This window comes from Cyprinodon tularosa, unplaced genomic scaffold, assembly GCF_016077235.1.
Source record: "Cyprinodon tularosa strain WSP-4 unplaced genomic scaffold, ASM1607723v1 ctg480, whole genome shotgun sequence".
Lineage (NCBI taxonomy): Eukaryota > Metazoa > Chordata > Actinopteri > Cyprinodontiformes > Cyprinodontidae > Cyprinodon > Cyprinodon tularosa.
In genome coordinates this window covers 240,317-258,709 of record NW_024039208.1, presented here as the reverse complement: position 1 = coordinate 258,709, position 18,393 = coordinate 240,317, and the positions used below count along the sequence as shown (strand labels likewise).

Genomic DNA, 18,393 nt, shown 5'->3' with positions numbered 1-18,393 from the left:
AACAGCACATTTTAAACAGGGGGTGCACGAGGAGAAATGGGCATGTGCATGCCCTTGCATGTGCATTTTTTTTTAAGTGAAGAGGGCAGGTAAATAAATCCTCCAAAATACCTTTAATGCATTTAACAAGCCTGCTACACATTCCTTTAAATGTCATAAAATGCATGCATTGGCGCAACCTTCACCTGATTTCCATTGTTAACATTAATTTGAGTTACTGAATGTTTATTGTTAAAACTGAGACTTGTGTAACGACAAAAACGGATTTCATGCAGCAATTTTCTCATCATGGAACGTCTTCATTATAAAAATATGCTGGATTACTTTTCATCTGTGGACCCTTATGGACAAATGAAAATTGAAGATCGCATTTATAATATGGCCTCAGGAAAGCTTCAAAGGTAGGAAGCCAGAGCTTCATTAAAAAAATTCAGATTTAACGTGCTGCTATATCTTTATTAATTGTGCTTTGGTGATCATGCTATCCATAAAATTAACTTGGCGGTTGAATTGTGGAGAATCTAATCTTTCTAAGGATGTATAACATGTCTACGGAAGAGGATTAGGGCCACTGAAAAAAATAAAAGTTAACTGATTTTTTAACTTCATATCAGTATGGTATGGGAAAAAAGTCAGAATTCTGACTTTAATCTCAGAATTCTGACTTTTTTTCTCAGAATTCTGTCTTTAATCTCAGAATTTTGGATTTTAATGTAGATGGGCATCATGAAGGAAGAGATGGAGCACTCAGCTTCACTGACAATGATGTGAGTTGTTTGAGAGGGCCAGTGACACATTGGTGGAAAATGACGGAATTAGGAAACTTTTTACGTGCCCGAGGGGTCCCCTCATTAATGGAGGAGCAGAAGGTCATTAAAACAAGAGAGCTAGTCTCTAAAACAGACATGGCTATGGCTTGATGCTAACATGTTTGTTAGTTAAAGTCAGAATTCTGACTTTTTTCCCATACTAAATTGAAATAGAATTTTAAAATCAGCAAACTTTTTTTTTTCCAGTGGCCCTAATCCTCTTCCGTACATGTCTATATAAGTAAAAGTTTAACCTGGGTTATTTTCAAGCGTGTTGCTGTGTTTAATGTAAATGGGTGGATAAAATACTGACTGAATAAAATTAAAGTCTCTTATACATGATCAAAAAAGACATATTTAGAAGATATAATTTAACAGCAATCTATCAGGTTACTGAATAAAAAGAAAAGATGAATAAAACATGTCAGGCATTCATTTCCAGTGTGCTTAGATTTCAAAGTGTCATTAAAAAGACGAGGTATGTCACTCCGACATGCTATCAGACTAAACTTGAGACAGCCAGTGAGATTCTCGATAAAATTTAAAGAACTAATTTCTTTCTCTTATTACATCCCAGTGATACCAGGAAGATCCATTTTTCATAGACTCTTCTCACTTGAAATGAAGGATGGAAAAGGCATTTCTTCTCCAAGACTAGAATCCTTAAACATGTGATTTCTCTTAATTCATATTTGATGCTTGTAGCTATAAGTGAAAAACAGACTGCAGTCTTTGAAGGTGAACACATTCTACAAAAACTAACTGGTATCTGACAGAGTGAAAGCGCGCCAACCGAGGGCCACAACACGCTGGCAGCATATGATATGTGTCAAAACATAAGCCGCTCTGAATGGTTTGATGTGTCAACAGAGACGCATGCGGCAGTCAGGCACGCAGGATCGCCGTGGGATTTGTGCCACGTCGCTTTATTGTCCGCTGTTTTCTCCTTTCCTGCATCAGTCGCATTGCCGTGGCCTCTGGGGCCACTTTCAGATGCTAAACATAGGCATCTTCTGTCCAGGGTGAGCAACAGACAGCGGCTGATGTGACACCATCCACGGTGGGATTGGTTGGGAGAGTCAGCAGAACGCTGGGGGGAAGTAAAGGGGGAAGTCCGCAGCTGGATTGGTCTGGTTTGTTCAGATGCACCGTTATTCTCACAGCTGGATGGTAAAAAGAAACTCTAATTGGAGGTTAGGCATTCACATTCATCCGTTCACAACTAAACGCCTGTTTCTGAGCGTAAGGCATGAATTATTCCCAGGCTCCTTGAAAAATGTACAGTTCTATTCACATGATCCTGCTGCTCAGCCCCGATGTGTGTGTGTGGATCGTGACCTGGGGGCGGGGGACGGATGGATGGATGGATGGAGGGGTATTTTGCGTAGAAGTAACAGAGGAGATGCACTGCACAGTTGCCCCGGTAACCAGGAATTAGCCGGGCTGCGTGTGCGTGTGGTTGTGTGACTGCGCTCACCTCCTCAGCACAGCTATCTCGTTCTCGATGCTGCTCTCCTTCCCCTTCAGAGCCTTCTTGGGGATGCATTTGACGGCGAACATGCGGCCGCTCAGCTTCTCCTGGGCCAGGACCACCTCTGAAAACGCCCCTCTAGAGAAACAAAGGAAATAGAAAGAAAGAAGATAAAGTCAGTCTCTAAAACTTTTCCTTTTATGCCCTCACGATTTGACTAATATCTCCATAAAGATTAGAAAGGAGGAGAGCTGAAATCACTTTTCTTATACCAGAAAACATCAGGTGGAACGGCAAGAAGAATCAGGCTGTTTTTCAGCGTGTGTGTGTTTTAAATGTGTCTGTGTGCGTCATGCAGAAAAGCAGGGTGATGAATGAAGATGAGTCTATTGCAAGTTAATCTGCCTGGAGCGATTGCTGGCTCCTTTGTTGATCTACCCTCAGACTCGCTGGCATATTAGAGTAAACACGATGCCCTTATCTCTTCCCAGCCGTCCTTGTTCCTACGTCTGTTCGGCATATTGGCAACCTGCAGCGGGATCCCACCCAGACCACAGGAATACTGCTAAAAAATGAACCAAGGCCCCTACCTTTCACTACTACGACTGAATCTGTGCGGGAGGCCAACCAAACATGCTATACATGTGTCTCACCAGTAGGTGGCAGGAGTTAAGAGGGAGGCATTTTTAGCCGTTTGGTGCTAGCTACCTTTTAGCTGATACAACACTGCAAAAACAATCCAGAAATAAGTAAAAAATGGCTTAAATTAAGTATATTTAGCCTCAATTTGAGCAGGTAAATAAGATGATTTGCCAATGGAATGAGTATTTTCACTCTTAAAATAAGATAGTTAGATAATATTTACTTGAAATAAGACGATAAAATTGTTTTTTCTTATTTTAAAAGGAAATTGTCTTGTTCCATTGGCAAAGTGTCTTACTTACCTCCTCAAATCAAGGAAAAACACACTTATTTTAAGAAAAAATAACTTTTTGAGATTTATGTTTTTTGCAGTGAAGCTGATAAAATATATTTCTTTTATGTGTTAAAACTGAGGCATGCAGGTTATCGAATAATAAATTAAACTAAAATTGATTGATTGTATCTATCTACTCATGATTAATTGATAGGCCGACATTTTTTTTAACCCGTTAACTGGCTAAACCAAAATCACCACTTTAGACATCAGTCACATGGGCGGGGCGGGACAGGACTCTTTCCATTAACATACAGCCCTAAATATAGTTTTATATCCATCCATCCTCTAACACGCTTAATCCCAAGTGGGGTCGCAAGGGGTGCTGGTGCCTATCTCCAGCAGTCAATGGGCGAGAGGCGGGGTCAACCCTGGACAGGTCGCCAGTCAACTGCAGGGCAACACTGAGACACACAGGACAAACACCTAAGGAGAATTTAGAGAAGCCAATTAAGCCAATTAACCTAAAAGTCATGTTTTTGGACTGTGGGAGGAAGCTAGAGTAACCAGAGAGAACCCACACATGCTCAGGGAGAACATGCAAACTCCATGCAGAAAGACGGGAATCGAACCGTCTCGATGCAAGGCAGCAGTGCTACCCACTGCGCCATTGAGCAGCCCATACTTTTATATAATATGCCTAACTGAAAAAAAGATAATAGATCATTATATTTAAACAGTTTATAGTGCCAGTTGTATTAAATAAAGACGGAATAAAGAAAACAGTTTTCTTACGCATAACTAAACTAGACATATTTATAATTTATAACAAAACAGGAACCTATAAGGTTACTAAATGAAAAACATGGAATAAAACATGTGAAATACTTCATGTAAAACCATCATTAACAGACAGAGTATGTCGCTCCAACACACTGTCAGGCTATTTGTCACTTCATTTTAAAAGTGGACGTTAACTTTGATGTAGCTCTGTGTTTCTAAAGTAATCCAGAGTAGCTTTGTGTTAGCGTCATTTTCAAACGGGTGGTTAAATGGAGCTACTTTAGTTTATCGAGTATTAATATATACAAACAGAACCACATACAGTGTAAAGAGTGTAAACAATCCCGGACCGTGTTGTGGATTGATTGACGCTACAGAATGCCTCCGCTCTGGCATTACTTCTCTTCCAAATACCCGTAAGTCTCTTCCTAAGGATAAACATCAGTGCCCTCTGGCAGATAACGGTAACATTACAAGAACTGGAAAAATATCCTATGAGGACATTTTCAATTAACTGGATTGAAAAAAAAATTAATCTAATAAACCATCAATTGACAGTTAATCTCCCAAGTGAAACAAACATACTCGTATATTTACTGATGTTTAACAGTCCTGTCTGTTTGCTGTCAACAAAACACCCTCATCCTGAACGTCGAACGCAGGTCAGTGCTAACAGATTAATCACTTTTGTGAAGGTGAAACCACATTAATGGAGCAGCAGATTGACACGTAAGCCAGGTTTATCATCTTAACTCAAATACGTATATGTTTTAAATAAAGTTTACCTTTAATAATCTCTCTAAGTATGTTTTACATTTGTTATACTCAATTATCATTTCAATGATTAATTAGTTAATGATTTTTTTAAAACAGGTTTAATCACAGTGATTGGGATTATTTGTTTCAGCCCCATCGTCTAGCTCCAACTTCTTTCTCGGACGTTTTTGTCGTGTTTCTGACAGGAAACCTGGAGAATTCAACTTCAGAGAACAGAATGAACACATGAAGCGATTCTGGACTAGAGCGACAGAAATCATTCAGCTATAATCCAGATATCCAATCCACAGACTTTTATATGACCTTTGTTTAGCAAAGAGTTTATTTTAAAAATCTCTATCTTTCAAACTATCATTTAACCTCCAGGCTTTCAATATTTTAAACAGCACATAAATTTGAAGTAGAAAAAAAGGATGCACATTTAAAATAAAACAAAAATGTGGCTATTGTGTTAGTAAAACATGAAAAGCAGAGCAGCCTTCCTTCAGAAGTTGTTCAAAAAGTTAAAAAACAAATAAACCATTACTTAGGTAAGACATTTGTTGGAGAACATTAGTGAGAAAAAGAAGCAGCTTCAAATAGAAGAGACAGGGAATCTGGTTTGACTAAACTAGGATGATGGATGGAGCTCATTCCCAGTAGACGAAGCAAAAGACTTGAAAGTAGAACAGAAGTTCACCTTCAGAAACCAGGTAAGATCGCAGAATCTCAGAAGAGAGAGTCCCCCACGATGGGATTCAAACCGACGACCTTGCTGCCAAGGTAACAATCTTTTACCGAGCCGGAGCCCAGGGGGGGGGGGGTTGATAAAATCAGTTGTGATAAACTCACCTTTTCCTCCAGCCCTCCCCTTTCATCACTGGCTGACCTTTTTATGTTGAGGACTATAATCTGAGTCAGGTGTGAACCTGAAACCTTCAGCTGCATTTAAAAAAAAAAAAACATGACCAAGATGTATGTAATATAATCTATGCTATTTAGTTTAACAAAAATTATATAATCAAACCCACCCAGTTTATAAAAATATCAAAATTCAAGGCGCTGTACAAGAGAAGGAAAAGAAAAGTGCATTGAGGTGACATAAAGAACACAAAAACTGAAAGAGAATAAAAATGAATTGTTAAATCAAGATGATTATATTAAAATAAGATAAAATGATTGAAAAAATGAAATAAATGGTGGACTGAAAAAGTCAAAAGGTCAAAGGACCCAAAATAAATGTTTTTAACGCTTCTTCTACACGTTGAGTCCTGGGTACCCATGGTAGGGCTGCAGCTAACCATATTTTAATAACTGATCAATCATTGGATAGCAAAAGGTGCCTAAAAGGAATATTTATTCAGAATTGAAACCAGGCAAACCTAAAACTACACCACTTAAGAAGTTCCTGATAGAACCTATTCACAGATTTATTTAATTTTTAATCTTAAATGGAAAATATTTCTATATTTTTGTTCTAATTATTCATCTGAGTCGATTTTTCAGCTAATGGCATGTGTTTGAGTTTATTCATATTATCAGTTAATGATCAATCGATTACTAAATAGGTAGTCAATTATTAAATTTATTGATTGTTGATCGATAATCGATCTGTTTAACTGTTTCATCCCTAATGCAGCCATTCAGTGATTTAAAGACTAACAGACGTATTTCATATTCTATTCTGAGGTACGGAGAGAAGGTGGAAGGACTTTAAAACTGAGCTGATGTTCTCCACTTTCTAAGTCTTAGTGAGGACACAAGCAGTAGTGTTCTGTATCAGCTGCAGCTGCTTGAGGAGCTTTTTAGGCAGACCTACGCACATACGTTTCAGTAATCTGGTAAAGATGAACTCTATAGGGTGAGTCTGGGGCCGCCCACACCTGCTATTGAGCATATTTTCTTTGTAAAGTAGCTTTGTAAATCCTTCATACGTGAGCATACCCATGCATACAAATCACAGGAGCTTGGTTCCAGCTGCTCATGGATACACAATACTAAATACTACGCTGCAGCTACAGATATATAAAACCCTGAATTATGTTTTGTAATCACTGTAGGTTTCGCTTTCCATACACATATACTAACTGGATAGCTAAGGGATACTCACTGCTCTTGAAGCTACTTTGATGTTTACTTGGTTCTCTTGTTGTTATGTTCTCTGTTTTCTTTCCCTTTCGTATCATGTGGGTGTGAAAGCAGACTTCTAGGAGGTACTGTATATGTTCTGCATTGTTTATCTTGCTGTCTTGTTTTTTTCCTCTTTTTTATCTTTTCTCTCCTCTCCTTTCTCTCTCCCTTCATTCTTATTCCCTCTCCCCTTTCACCTCCCTTTCAGTCTCAGATATTATTTTTCAAAGATCTGAGACATTAGTCCTTTAAACGTGAAGATGTTCTTTAGGTGATAAAAGGCCAACTTTTTTCTGTCTTTATGAGCCTCTGAAGTTTCAGGTCTGAGTCCATCATTCTACACCCATTTAGCAGGATTATCTGAAGCTCAGTGCTAAACGCTCTGACATTGGTTCAAAAATGACTACTTCCATTTTGTTTTAATTCAGCTGAAGAAAATGATGGCACATCCGTGCTTTGTTTTCTTCTACACTTTTACGCAGCACTGGAATGGGTTTATAATACCCTGGTTACATTATAATGTGTACCTGTGTATCATCTGCATAGTTGGGATAACTTATGCATGTAGATATAGAATAGGAGGGGGCCTGGGATGGACCCTTGGGGAACATCAAGGGTTTAATGAATACTCATATTGAAAAGGCCCAGTCAAAGTAGAAATCTGAGGAGGTAAAATTTTAAAAAAGTTCCACATCTTGGCAGTGTGATTTTTGGTAAATGATTTTCATCTGTGTGAGTATCTGTGCTGAGAGCGTTTCAGGATTTTCCTTCCAAGGTGAAAGCGGCTGCTGTAAATGAGCTCTCTATTGGATCAATCTGGGAGCGCTGCCTCGCGAGGAAGCCCCGGAGACCCTCGGAGCGAAGCACGTTTTACGAGCCGTCCATCATCCTGGAGGCAGAGCCGTCTTCCTAACAGCAGCATGCCAACACAGCCGTGTAGACACTCAGACTCACTGTTATTGCATTTTCTGTTTTTAAGCAACAGCTCTAAGCAATAATCTGCTTTTACCCCCTTTTCTTCTCGCCTCCACTTCTTCTCTTTGGGTGCAACAAGCGTTGATGCTGTCTGTTGCCCCGGGTGATTGAGGTGGACTGTCTGCGAACCGATAAGATTGCTTCGGCGCTGACACTTGCGTGCACCGCTCTGACTCATTCATGCTCATCAAAACAGCAGAAAAAGCTTGGAGCGTTTCATTCATTACCCCTAGACTGTGAAACATGAATGGTTGCCCTCGGTGTCTGGGAGGTATTCAGAGCTGCCGCATTAATCATCACAAGAGGCAACAGCGCAACCTGTTTACCTTTGTGCTTTGTGTCGAGGATCATTATCTTCTCTCACTAATGTTTGTGAGCCGCGTTGAAAGAGCGCTTATGTGTGATGAAAAACGACAAATTTTTCTGCACAGATTGCTGTTTTGGTTTCGTACGCCACAATTTTACAACCTAAATTTAGTGCAACTTTGAAGTGTATAAAAAAGAAACATAGATTTTGGAGCCAGTTAGTATTTCTCTCCTAACTGGCTGTAAAACTGGTGCCAAAATACTTTCAAAATAGAAATGACATCCACTTGTTTTTATCTTTTTCCTTAATAAAAATTAAATGTTACAGAGGCAGATTTGCTTTTCCAACTATATTCAGGAAAAAAAAAATCACATCTATAAAAGTGTGATTTCTGATACAGATACATGCTATATTTCATTTATTTTGGGATCAAAAGAAAGTAAGCAGCTGGCGACTCCAGCTGAAATGTAAGCTTAACCACAGCTCCTTACATTTCAGAGAAAAGTAGAAAGAGATATGAAAAAACACAGGGGTTTTTTTCCACCTTGACTGATTTTTAATGCATTTTAACAGTAAATACACCTTTCAAACAAATAATAAACAAAGCTTTAAACTTTTAGAAGCAATATATGCACTTGTGGACAGTACCAGTGCAATGATGTAGCCCTGATAAACTAAATTAAAGTTACAGAGGTTTTATAAAAGAAATATATATCGATTCGCATTTGGAACAATTTATGGGTGCAGATTTAATACTGAGGTCCTCAATGTGTCACAAATCATGCTCCTTCTCCTTCTTTTTATGCTCCTTTAAATTCCCTCCAATTTTGTCACTTTGAGGGAGGAACCAACCTGGGAAAGTAAACTGTCTGTGATTGGCTACATTTCAGGAAATCCCGTCCCTACCGTTTTCTTCCTAATTAAGGAAAGTTAATGGACAAGAGTTCAAATTTGGTTTAATTCATTCATAATTAGTTAACTCAGTTTAACAGTCAGTGAATGAGTTCTGAGAGCAGTAGTATTATGCACTAAAGTGATATTTTTTTAACTTTTTTAAACACAATTTAAAAAGAATGCAGTCCAAAAAACTCAGTCCGAAAGAGACACATTTGAAAATATAAAATCTTCAAAAAACATTCGAAAAATTTAGGACAGAATAAATAAAATCTAAAACAAAATTGTGAGAACATAGCAAAGTTACTATGAAATTTTTTTTCAAACTTTTTTGAGTTCAAAGCTTGATTTTGAAATTTGAACTTTTCTTTTTAATTTCCATTTACAAAATGTTTTCTTTGCAAACAATAATGGAACAAAAGTTTACAAAAACTTGCTGTGCCCGAGCCTGCATTTAATGAAAAAAAAAAAGGAATATTTTTGGCTCTATTTCTGATCAAATTCAAACTAAAATAAAATACATAATTAATAGCAGATAAATACTTCTGCTTCTATTTGAAGATTTTAAGATGTTACAAAAAGAAAAAAGAAAAAGGGGCCTTAAAAAACTGTAGCATCAATCACCTTTGTCTAACACAGCGGGATCTGGCGCATCAGAGTTTTACAGAATAAATAAGGGGAAAAACCTGTCAGCAGTCACTGGTTGATATACTGCATCCACTTTAAGCATTTGTGTCAAATCAGCATTTTTTGCAGGCAGAGTTGTGTCAACACTGAATCAACTTGGTCCCAAAACAGCCGTAGGCTTTCTGACTTACAGATGAATAAATGTTCTTCAGCTCATTTCTGTTTATGCCTCTTTATCTACCTGTTTGTTCTGGAAACTTTGAGTTTGGGGAAGATTATGTTCTGAGCTCTGATTGCCTCAGAAGAAATTATAATTACTGATTCACCTCTGGATTCATTTTTAACAAATGAAAAGAGGAAGATTTTCTGAAAAATCATCTAAATAAAGATATTAATTAAATATCTTAAATCAGAACAATAAATGTAGAAGCATATTGTGCTTAAGTTAAGGGTTTTCTAATGGAAGGGGAACCTATACTCCCTTCAAGGCTAAAATCAGAGCTAATTATGTGTAAAGCAGTGTTGTTTATTGAAAGCTATGGGAAAAAATGCAGAGCAGATCAAAGACTTCAGACCTCAGTTACAGCTTGTTTAGACCGCCTGGGAGGAGCATCAAATGTTGTACCAAGAGTCTAAAGAGCAAATCTGTTTCCTTGGGTGTTTAAATAGACAAAATGTTGCTTATTTCGCTGATTTCTGATCAATCTAATCATTTATAATCAATTTCTTTTTTACATTTTTTACATTTAATTTGATAGGGACAGAACAAGAAGCACTGTTATTATAACCCATGGCTAAATTAAAAAAAGAAAAAAAAACATGACAAACATTACAAAACAATGACAGCAATAATAAAAACATGTAATTTATGGTCAAAGACTTGATTTAAATTGAGCAATTGTTTGATTTTGCTGTCAAATTTGTGCAGATCTAGAAGAGATTTCAAGTCAGCATTTGTATTTCTTCCAGATCTGTGGCCATTTCACACCACCATGCTCTCTCAAAAACATCAACCTGCATCAGGCTGGTCTGCAGTTTCCGTTTACTTCTCCCCTTGTAGTTGAACCAGTCAAATAAGGCATATCATGTAATAAAGTTGGTGCATTTGCTCTTTTAAAGTTCACAAAGTTGCAAAAGCTGCACAATAGAAGTAAGGTAACAAGAGCACTCTTTATAACTTAAATGATGACGTGAAAAGTAGCCTTTCTGTCAACATTTTCCCTGACAATGCTAAAGAAAATCTAACCCACAGCATGGTGCCTCTCCCACCCTGCTTCACCATGGCAGACACTACTTGCAAAATGTTGCACAGTTTTCCACTTCCACAAATACGAACAAATTCCCAATAATTTGCACAGGTCTGTTTTAGTGATGTGAAATCGTTGAATAAACTTTTGCAAGACTCTGAAATAACACAATGTGAAAGGACAGACTGCACAAGGCAACACACTGGCAGCACAATCAGAAAAGCAGGCCAGCGCAGCGTAGTCCTATTTACTTTATTTCAACCGTAAAGTAATTTGCTTGCAACTGGAAATTCGCAGGCTGGAGGAGCAGCAGGGTTCACCTGATTGGAGGAAAGAACCTGTGCTACATCTGGCACGCTGGTATGTTTTGACTGGTTGGAAGTCCCCACTCTGCTGCTGTTACCCACAGCAACGATGATTGAATTCCCTCCTCTATGAACCTGTGTAATTGTGTCAGTCCAGCTCTGCTGCTGTGAAAAAGAAAAACAGTATTGGCAGCGCCAGCGTGTGTGCCATCGTTTCGCGGTCCGGCACATATCTGACGGGGGAGAAACAGCGTGCAAAGGCGTGCACACGCTCGCACAGACAGCAGAGGAACCACACAGGTAGGGAGAGACTAGAAAAGGCCGCCAAGGTGGAAGAAACACATGTGACACTATGATCGTCAAGCTGGAAATCCATGCGGGGAAAAAAAGGTTTTAAAACTGTCTAACCCGTACATTATGCTGGTTTTCAAACGTTTTTATGTGTTTCTGACTCTATAAAGCGAACTCAACGAGACGCCGCAGTAAAACGATCATCCACTCATAAATCTATGGTGGGTTGAAAGGTTGAAAGGGTGCAGCAGATCAGAACGCACCAACAAAAGGTGACGTTACATCAGGTGTTTTCAAAAGACAAGATAATACTGCTCACAGGCTAAGCCTTAGCATGTGATAATACCTTTTGTTTAACATACAGACAGACAGCATTACAAGGGAAAAACCCACAGCACTGCTCCACTTCAAAACATTGGAAAAGGTCCAAGTCAGTAAAGCTGTTTCAGCCTCTTAATATGTCACTAATATGTCATTAGCGTTAGACGAAGACATCAGTGTTATTAGATTTGTTAGCAAACCAGGAAGTTATCTGTGTAGTAGAGTGCTGGGAAAAGGGTTGTCCTCTTCTGTTGAATTTCTTCAGTTTTTTTTTATCCAAGAAAGAGAAAAGTACAGAAGCCAAGGGGTGCAAACGTCCTGCAAACAAATCCAGGTGCAGATAACGCCAACAAAAAAATATCTTTTCAATTTTGTAACCAATCCAAGACCAAACATCCTCTATATCAGTGATTCCCAACCAGAGGTACTAGTACCCCTAGTGGTTCGCCAATGCATTGCATAATATTTTACTTCCCAGATAAAGAAATACAATAAAATAGGGCTTAGCTGGGTTTTGTGCTCAAAGGAACCAAATGCAAAATAAACCAATATTTTAACAACCAAAAGGATTTAAATAATGTCCTAATCAACATTGACATGAAAGACTAGAGTGGGTATCGGTGCTGTGCACCTTCACTAATGCTCTCAGGGGCAAAGACAAAGATCACAGGAGAAGAACGAATCAAAGCAGCTGCAGTCAAGGATAAAAAGGCTAAAACGTTCCATTACTGGGGATTTAGGAGAAGGTCAGGGTGTTTCATTAACACACACTGAATGATGAAAACAAGGTAAACATTGCATAGTGGATCTGAATATTCGTGATTTGTCAAATTTAGATGTGAGTATAGGGGACTTATTCAGAAGAACTCCGGTTTTTGTTAAAAACATAGATTTGCAACTTTTTTTCCAGTACTTATTTACTTTCCAGGCAACACATTTATGTTATTTTTTATTTTTGAGTATTAAATGCTCAAGTTAAGGAAATTAAATAAATATTTTCCATTTTATAATCAGTTGTACTTTCTAATTTTGGAAAATAATCAACACGTTTTACCAACCCCTTCCCCAAAAGATCAAAATTTTCATAGTTCACTTTTTTTTTTATGAACTAAGTTCACAAACCTATAAATGAAATAGGTCAAGTTCATTTGGTGAATTACAGTAAGGCACAATCCTACACAATAGAACCTCACATTTCACCCTTCAAATGTGTGATCATAATATATAGAAAGAAATGGAAAATACCTGATGCAGTGAAGGTATACTGGATATCCAGTGAAGCCTTTATTTAGCCAAATTACACAGAAATTCAGAAACAGGAACATTTAGGTTCTGCTGAAACGATCTGGATCAAAAATATTTCCTTTCGTTCCTCATTCAGTAGTAATTTCCCAGGAGAGCTCAGATGCTTTAACTCGATGTGTTGCTTTTGTTGTAATGTGTATTCTAATGAGTGCTCTTCAATGACGTCATTAATGGGTGTGACTATAAATTGTGGAGCATGTGCAATGTTGGTGAATGAAGGAAAAATAAAGTGGTGGCGTGTGACGTGTCGCCCAAGGAAACAACTTGGTGTAGTCGTGTGCTGTTATTCTCCGACTGTTCCCTGCCCTTATGATGACAGCGCCAACAGGTTCTGGGCCCAGGAGGGAGATGGGAAGTCGATGGCAAAGATTGTGCTTTGATGGAGATGAAAGAAATTATGAGCTGTGGGAGGCAAAGTTTCTGGGACATCTCCGGCTGCACGGCTTGAAAGAAACAATACTGCGTAAGGTGGAGCCGAATGCAGATGAAGATGAAGATGACGACTCTGATAAAAACGAGGAAGCCTACGCCGAGCTGATCCAGTGTCTAGATGACAAGAGCTTGTCTCTAGTTATGAGAGAGGCGGCAGATGACGGCAGGAGGGCGTTGCAGATCCTGCGAGATCATTATGCGGGCAAAGGAAAGCCGCGGGTAATTAGCCTCTACACAGAACTGACATCCCTCCAGAAAGCTGCCAGCGAGACTGTCACAGACTATATTATTCGGGCTGAAACTGCCATTACAGCGCTAAGAAATGCTGGAGAGACGCTGAGTGATGGACTGTTGATAGCCATGACTTTGAAAGGTTTGCCTGAACCATTTAAGCCATTTGTTGTTCACATAACTCAAAGTGATGATGACAAATTAACCTTTGGTGACTTCAAAGTTAAGTTGAGAAATTATGAAAGCACCGAAAAGTTAAAAGTTAACATGGATGAAGATAATGTGATGACAGCCAGTGGATTCTCAAGCAAAGTGATGCAGAGACAAAAAACAAACCCAGAGTTTACGTGTTACAGCTGTGGCCAGAAGGGACACAAAGTGCGACAATGTCCGACGAACTTTAAAGCACAGAGACAATGGTGCAGTTTCTGTAAAAACTCCAGTCATAAAGAGAGCAACTGTCGAAGAAAGAAGAAAGAAAGTGTGAAACGGGCCATCGAAGGGGATGATCACTCGTTTGTTTTCAAGATGAGCGACAGCCAGATGAGCGGCTTGAAACAAAGAGGACTGATGGTAGACACCGGTGCAACGTCTCACATAATTAATGATCTAAGCAAGTTTAAAAAGTTTGATGATGCCTTCCGACCGGAGGAACACTTCGTGGAGCTTGCTGATGGGACGAGGACAACTGGCGTGGCACAGAAGAGAGGCGATGCAGAGGTGTGGCTGCGAGACACCGAGGGACGGAACGTGAAGGTGGCGATAACGAGGGCGCTGTACATCCCCACCTACCCCCAGAGCATCTTCTCTGTTAAAGCAGCGACGGCAAAGGGAGCCTCAGTCAACTTTCAACAAGGACATGATCAACTCATCTGCAAGGATGGAACCAAAAAAGTCAAAGAAACAACAAACGGTGGCTCTGTCTACATGCGAAGCAGAGTATATGGCATTGGCAGCGACAACACAGGAAAGTTTGTATCTTGTACAGTTGTTGGGTGGAATGGACAAAGACTGCATGTATATGCCAGTTACAATATTTGAGGACAATCAAGGAGCAATAGCTTTGTCAAAGAACCCAGTATTTCGTCAGAGATGTAAACATGTTGATATCAAGTATCATTTTGTCAGATCTGCATTTTATGATGGAAAAATAAACATTGTATACTGCTCAACAGCAGATATGGTTGCGGACGTTTTTACCAAACCTGCCACAAAGCCAAAACTGGGAAAATTTATGCATTATATGTTTGGAATGTAAAATAACTTGTTTTAAATGTTCAAAAAAAAAAAAAAAAAAAAATTGGAATGACGATTGTATAGTGCAAGAGCAAGTGGGGGTGTTGTAATGTGTATTCTAATGAGTGCTCTTCAATGACGTCATTAATGGGTGTGACTATAAATTGTGGAGCATGTGCAATGTTGGTGAATGAAGGAAAAATAAAGTGGTGGCGTGTGACGTGTCGCCCAAGGAAACAACTTGGTGTAGTCGTGTGCTGTTATTCTCCGACTGTTCCCTGCCCTTATGATGACAGCGCCAACAGCTTTGAAGTGGACATGGCTGACATACGGACTTGTCTGTTAAGTCACGATGTGCGCATTTTGCACAAAAACGTGAGTTTTATTTCTGTCTGATTCTTCCTTTGTTAGTTCATAAAACTCTGCAAAGCTCTCTGCAACACTGCCATCAGAAATAGCAGCAGATCAGTCTGAATCATGCAGACTAGCAATAGCAGTAGACATGTTGGTCTGTCATGTTGTTTGCCACAATAAGTGCCGTAAAACTTGACGTTATCCAATGAAAAGTGTCGTTATCAATTGACGCGAATGTGAGCTGTGTGTGTCGCTTATTACTCTCAGAGTGAACGTCGTTCTCGTTCATGTTCATTACTTTAAAACTAATCAGTTCAGTTCACTAAAAATTTATGGCGGCATAGATTTTTTTTTTTTATCCAGATTAATCTCACAGCAATCTTGGAATTATTCTAGATTAATCTAGATTAAAATCGCTCATTTGAATTCTGCCAAAGAACCTTATATGTCTGCGCTACCTAAAAATAAATAAGTCTTTGAACAGGTTTCAATACATCCATGTTTAACACGTCCTCAGATGCAGGCAGAGTTTCAGGGTCAGAAGTCATTAATGATCACACAGATCCCTTCACTTTCGAAAAGGTTTATTAACAAACATCCTTCTTTGCCACAATCCTTTTCCAAAATCAACTATTGCTTTCTGTAGTGATCAGCTGTTCCTCTGTAGCACAGCTGCTCTTTCATTGATAAAAATCAATCAGCTGATTTTACTCACTGCTGGCTGCTATCTTTGTTCGTCTCTGAGGGATCGACTGGATATCGAGGTGAAAGTCATCATTAGTACAAACGCAGCTCCCAACCCAACTGTGAGAATAGTTTATGGTGATATCTTTTTTACCGCCTGATATGAGTCTGACATTAAAGCAACGCGTTACGCTGATAAGGGTCCACCACTACTAACATTATGAATGTATTCAGTGAACACCGTTCATTCAACGCTTTGATGCACAACCCTGCTTATTAGTGTGTTCTACAGATAGAGTGATGCATCTAATTAATATTTTAGGCAGATGTTTCCATGCTTTCTAACTTATCGGTCAATATCCACCCGTATCCGCCGATTAATTAGCACAATCAGCAGCTGTGGCTTGAGGTCACATGATAGGCATGTATTTACACTCCTATTTTCCATTACTACTTTTTTCTTTGTTTGTCTAAATTGAAACTTCTGTAGGATTTGTCATCATTGTGTCAATATCAGAGTAAACATTTGGCAGCGCATATCCAGATCGGATAGATTGATATAAAAATAATCAGTGTTGAGTCCTTTTTGGTGGGAAGGGGTTTTAGCATTTTAACATGGTTGATGATGAGCTGTTTCAACATCTTTTGGAGTATTTTATTATGTCGAACACGTCCTGTTTGGGTGATTTCATCATTCAACAAGACTGAGATATTAACTAGTAAATCATGACTTAATTAGGTTGGTTTATATAACTTTTACATCCAATGAAAGATATCAACACTCCGGCTGTTCCATTATTGTTGCAAGTAAAGATATCTTGTTGTAAAAGGAGATCCAGAAATGAAACTGAAAAAATTCTCAATCTAAACCTTAATGAGAATTTGCTGTTTTCTCAAATTTTATTATTTCAAATTTTATTAAAAATAAAGTATTTTTTACAGATTTGGTATGTTCAGAATCTAATTTTCTATTTCTCTTTTTCAGATTGAGTTTAACAAACTGAAGGCGCATTTCTATTTCGTCTGCATACAACAGAGAGTATTTCAAATTTGATCAAATAAAATGTGAAATAATAAAATCTACGAAAAAAATATTAGTTTAAAAAAAGAAAAAAAAGTTTCAGAAAAATAAAAAAGAGAAAACAGCAACGCTAGTTTTTAACCATCCTTATCAAACCCTTTCTTTTATTGAAAAGTTTTTAAGTTTCAGTTTTAATTTGAATTTTTTTTCTTTCAAACATCTATTTATAAAAAAAATTCTTTTCTTGCAACAACAATGGAACAAAATTCCCTCCATAGTTATCTAAATCCTCTTTCACAGCAGTGTGAATTATTCTCCTGTTCTCAATAAATCTAAATGCAACTTCCAACAAAATCCTGAATAATGAATCAGGCCTGAAGGACAGAAGGTGTTACCAAAAGACGACTGTGAGAGAATCTGTTAATGTGACTCGCTCACATAGAAACACACAAACACACACAGTGAGAGATGGAGGCAGCTCAGCAGGCCTGCTCCTGCCCCATCAATAATTAGCAGTTTAATCAAAGCCGAAGTGGGAGCCTCTGAATGGACCCGTGCGCACAGCGTACGGCCCGATAATGACAGAGAATGGACAAGGACAATTATCAGGCTCGTGGCTAACGTCATCGATGGGCAGACCCCGTATTCACCTATTAGAGCACAAATGCTGCCATGTTCCTGAGCTCTGAAGACAAAACAATCCAAATAAATAGTGCGTCGTCGTCATGAAGCTATGGTACAGATTTACAGTTATCAAGGATGCGCACCAAGAGGGAAGATAAGAGATGAAAACCAAGGTGGATTAGAGAAAGAAAAAAGGAAAACTACAGTTTTGTGCTGCAGACTAGAAAGGAAACATGACTATGACTGAAAACATAAGGAAACAACAGCCTTTAAGCAGGTGGAGTGCTGACTGGAGGAGTATCTGATCCTCTTCAGCTCTGGAAATGAATCAAACTTCAGTGATCCATTGGCATCCATCATTTTTTTTTTTTTTTGAGTTCTTAAGGCACTAGTGGCTCGTACTTTGGACAGAAGGCCGACATGAAAGGGGGTATGAGAGAGGGGGAGAAACATGCGGCAAAGTACCACAGCTCGTATTCAAACCCGGGTCGGACGCATTGAGGACTAAGGCCTCCATACTTGGGTCGTGTGCTCTAACCACTGCGTCACCGGAGCATGCCCGTCATCATTCATTTCTAAGCCAAAAACTAACCAAAGATGACTAACATTAGATTAACCTTAAGAACAAATATCAATTCTTCAAGAATAAGAAACAATTTTAACTGAAATAATCC

General features: G+C 38.7%; 1 protein-coding gene across 1 annotated transcript in view; it reads right to left on the bottom strand.

Annotated features, from left to right (window-relative positions):
• camk1da (calcium/calmodulin-dependent protein kinase 1Da) overlaps positions 1-18,393 on the bottom strand; it is a 95,488-nt gene that overhangs the window by 40,227 nt on the left and 36,868 nt on the right. The window contains exon 2 of the mRNA XM_038302046.1: positions 2,287-2,418. Within this exon, the coding sequence (XP_038157974.1) occupies positions 2,287-2,418 (132 nt within the window). The remainder of the gene's footprint in view (positions 1-2,286; positions 2,419-18,393) is intronic.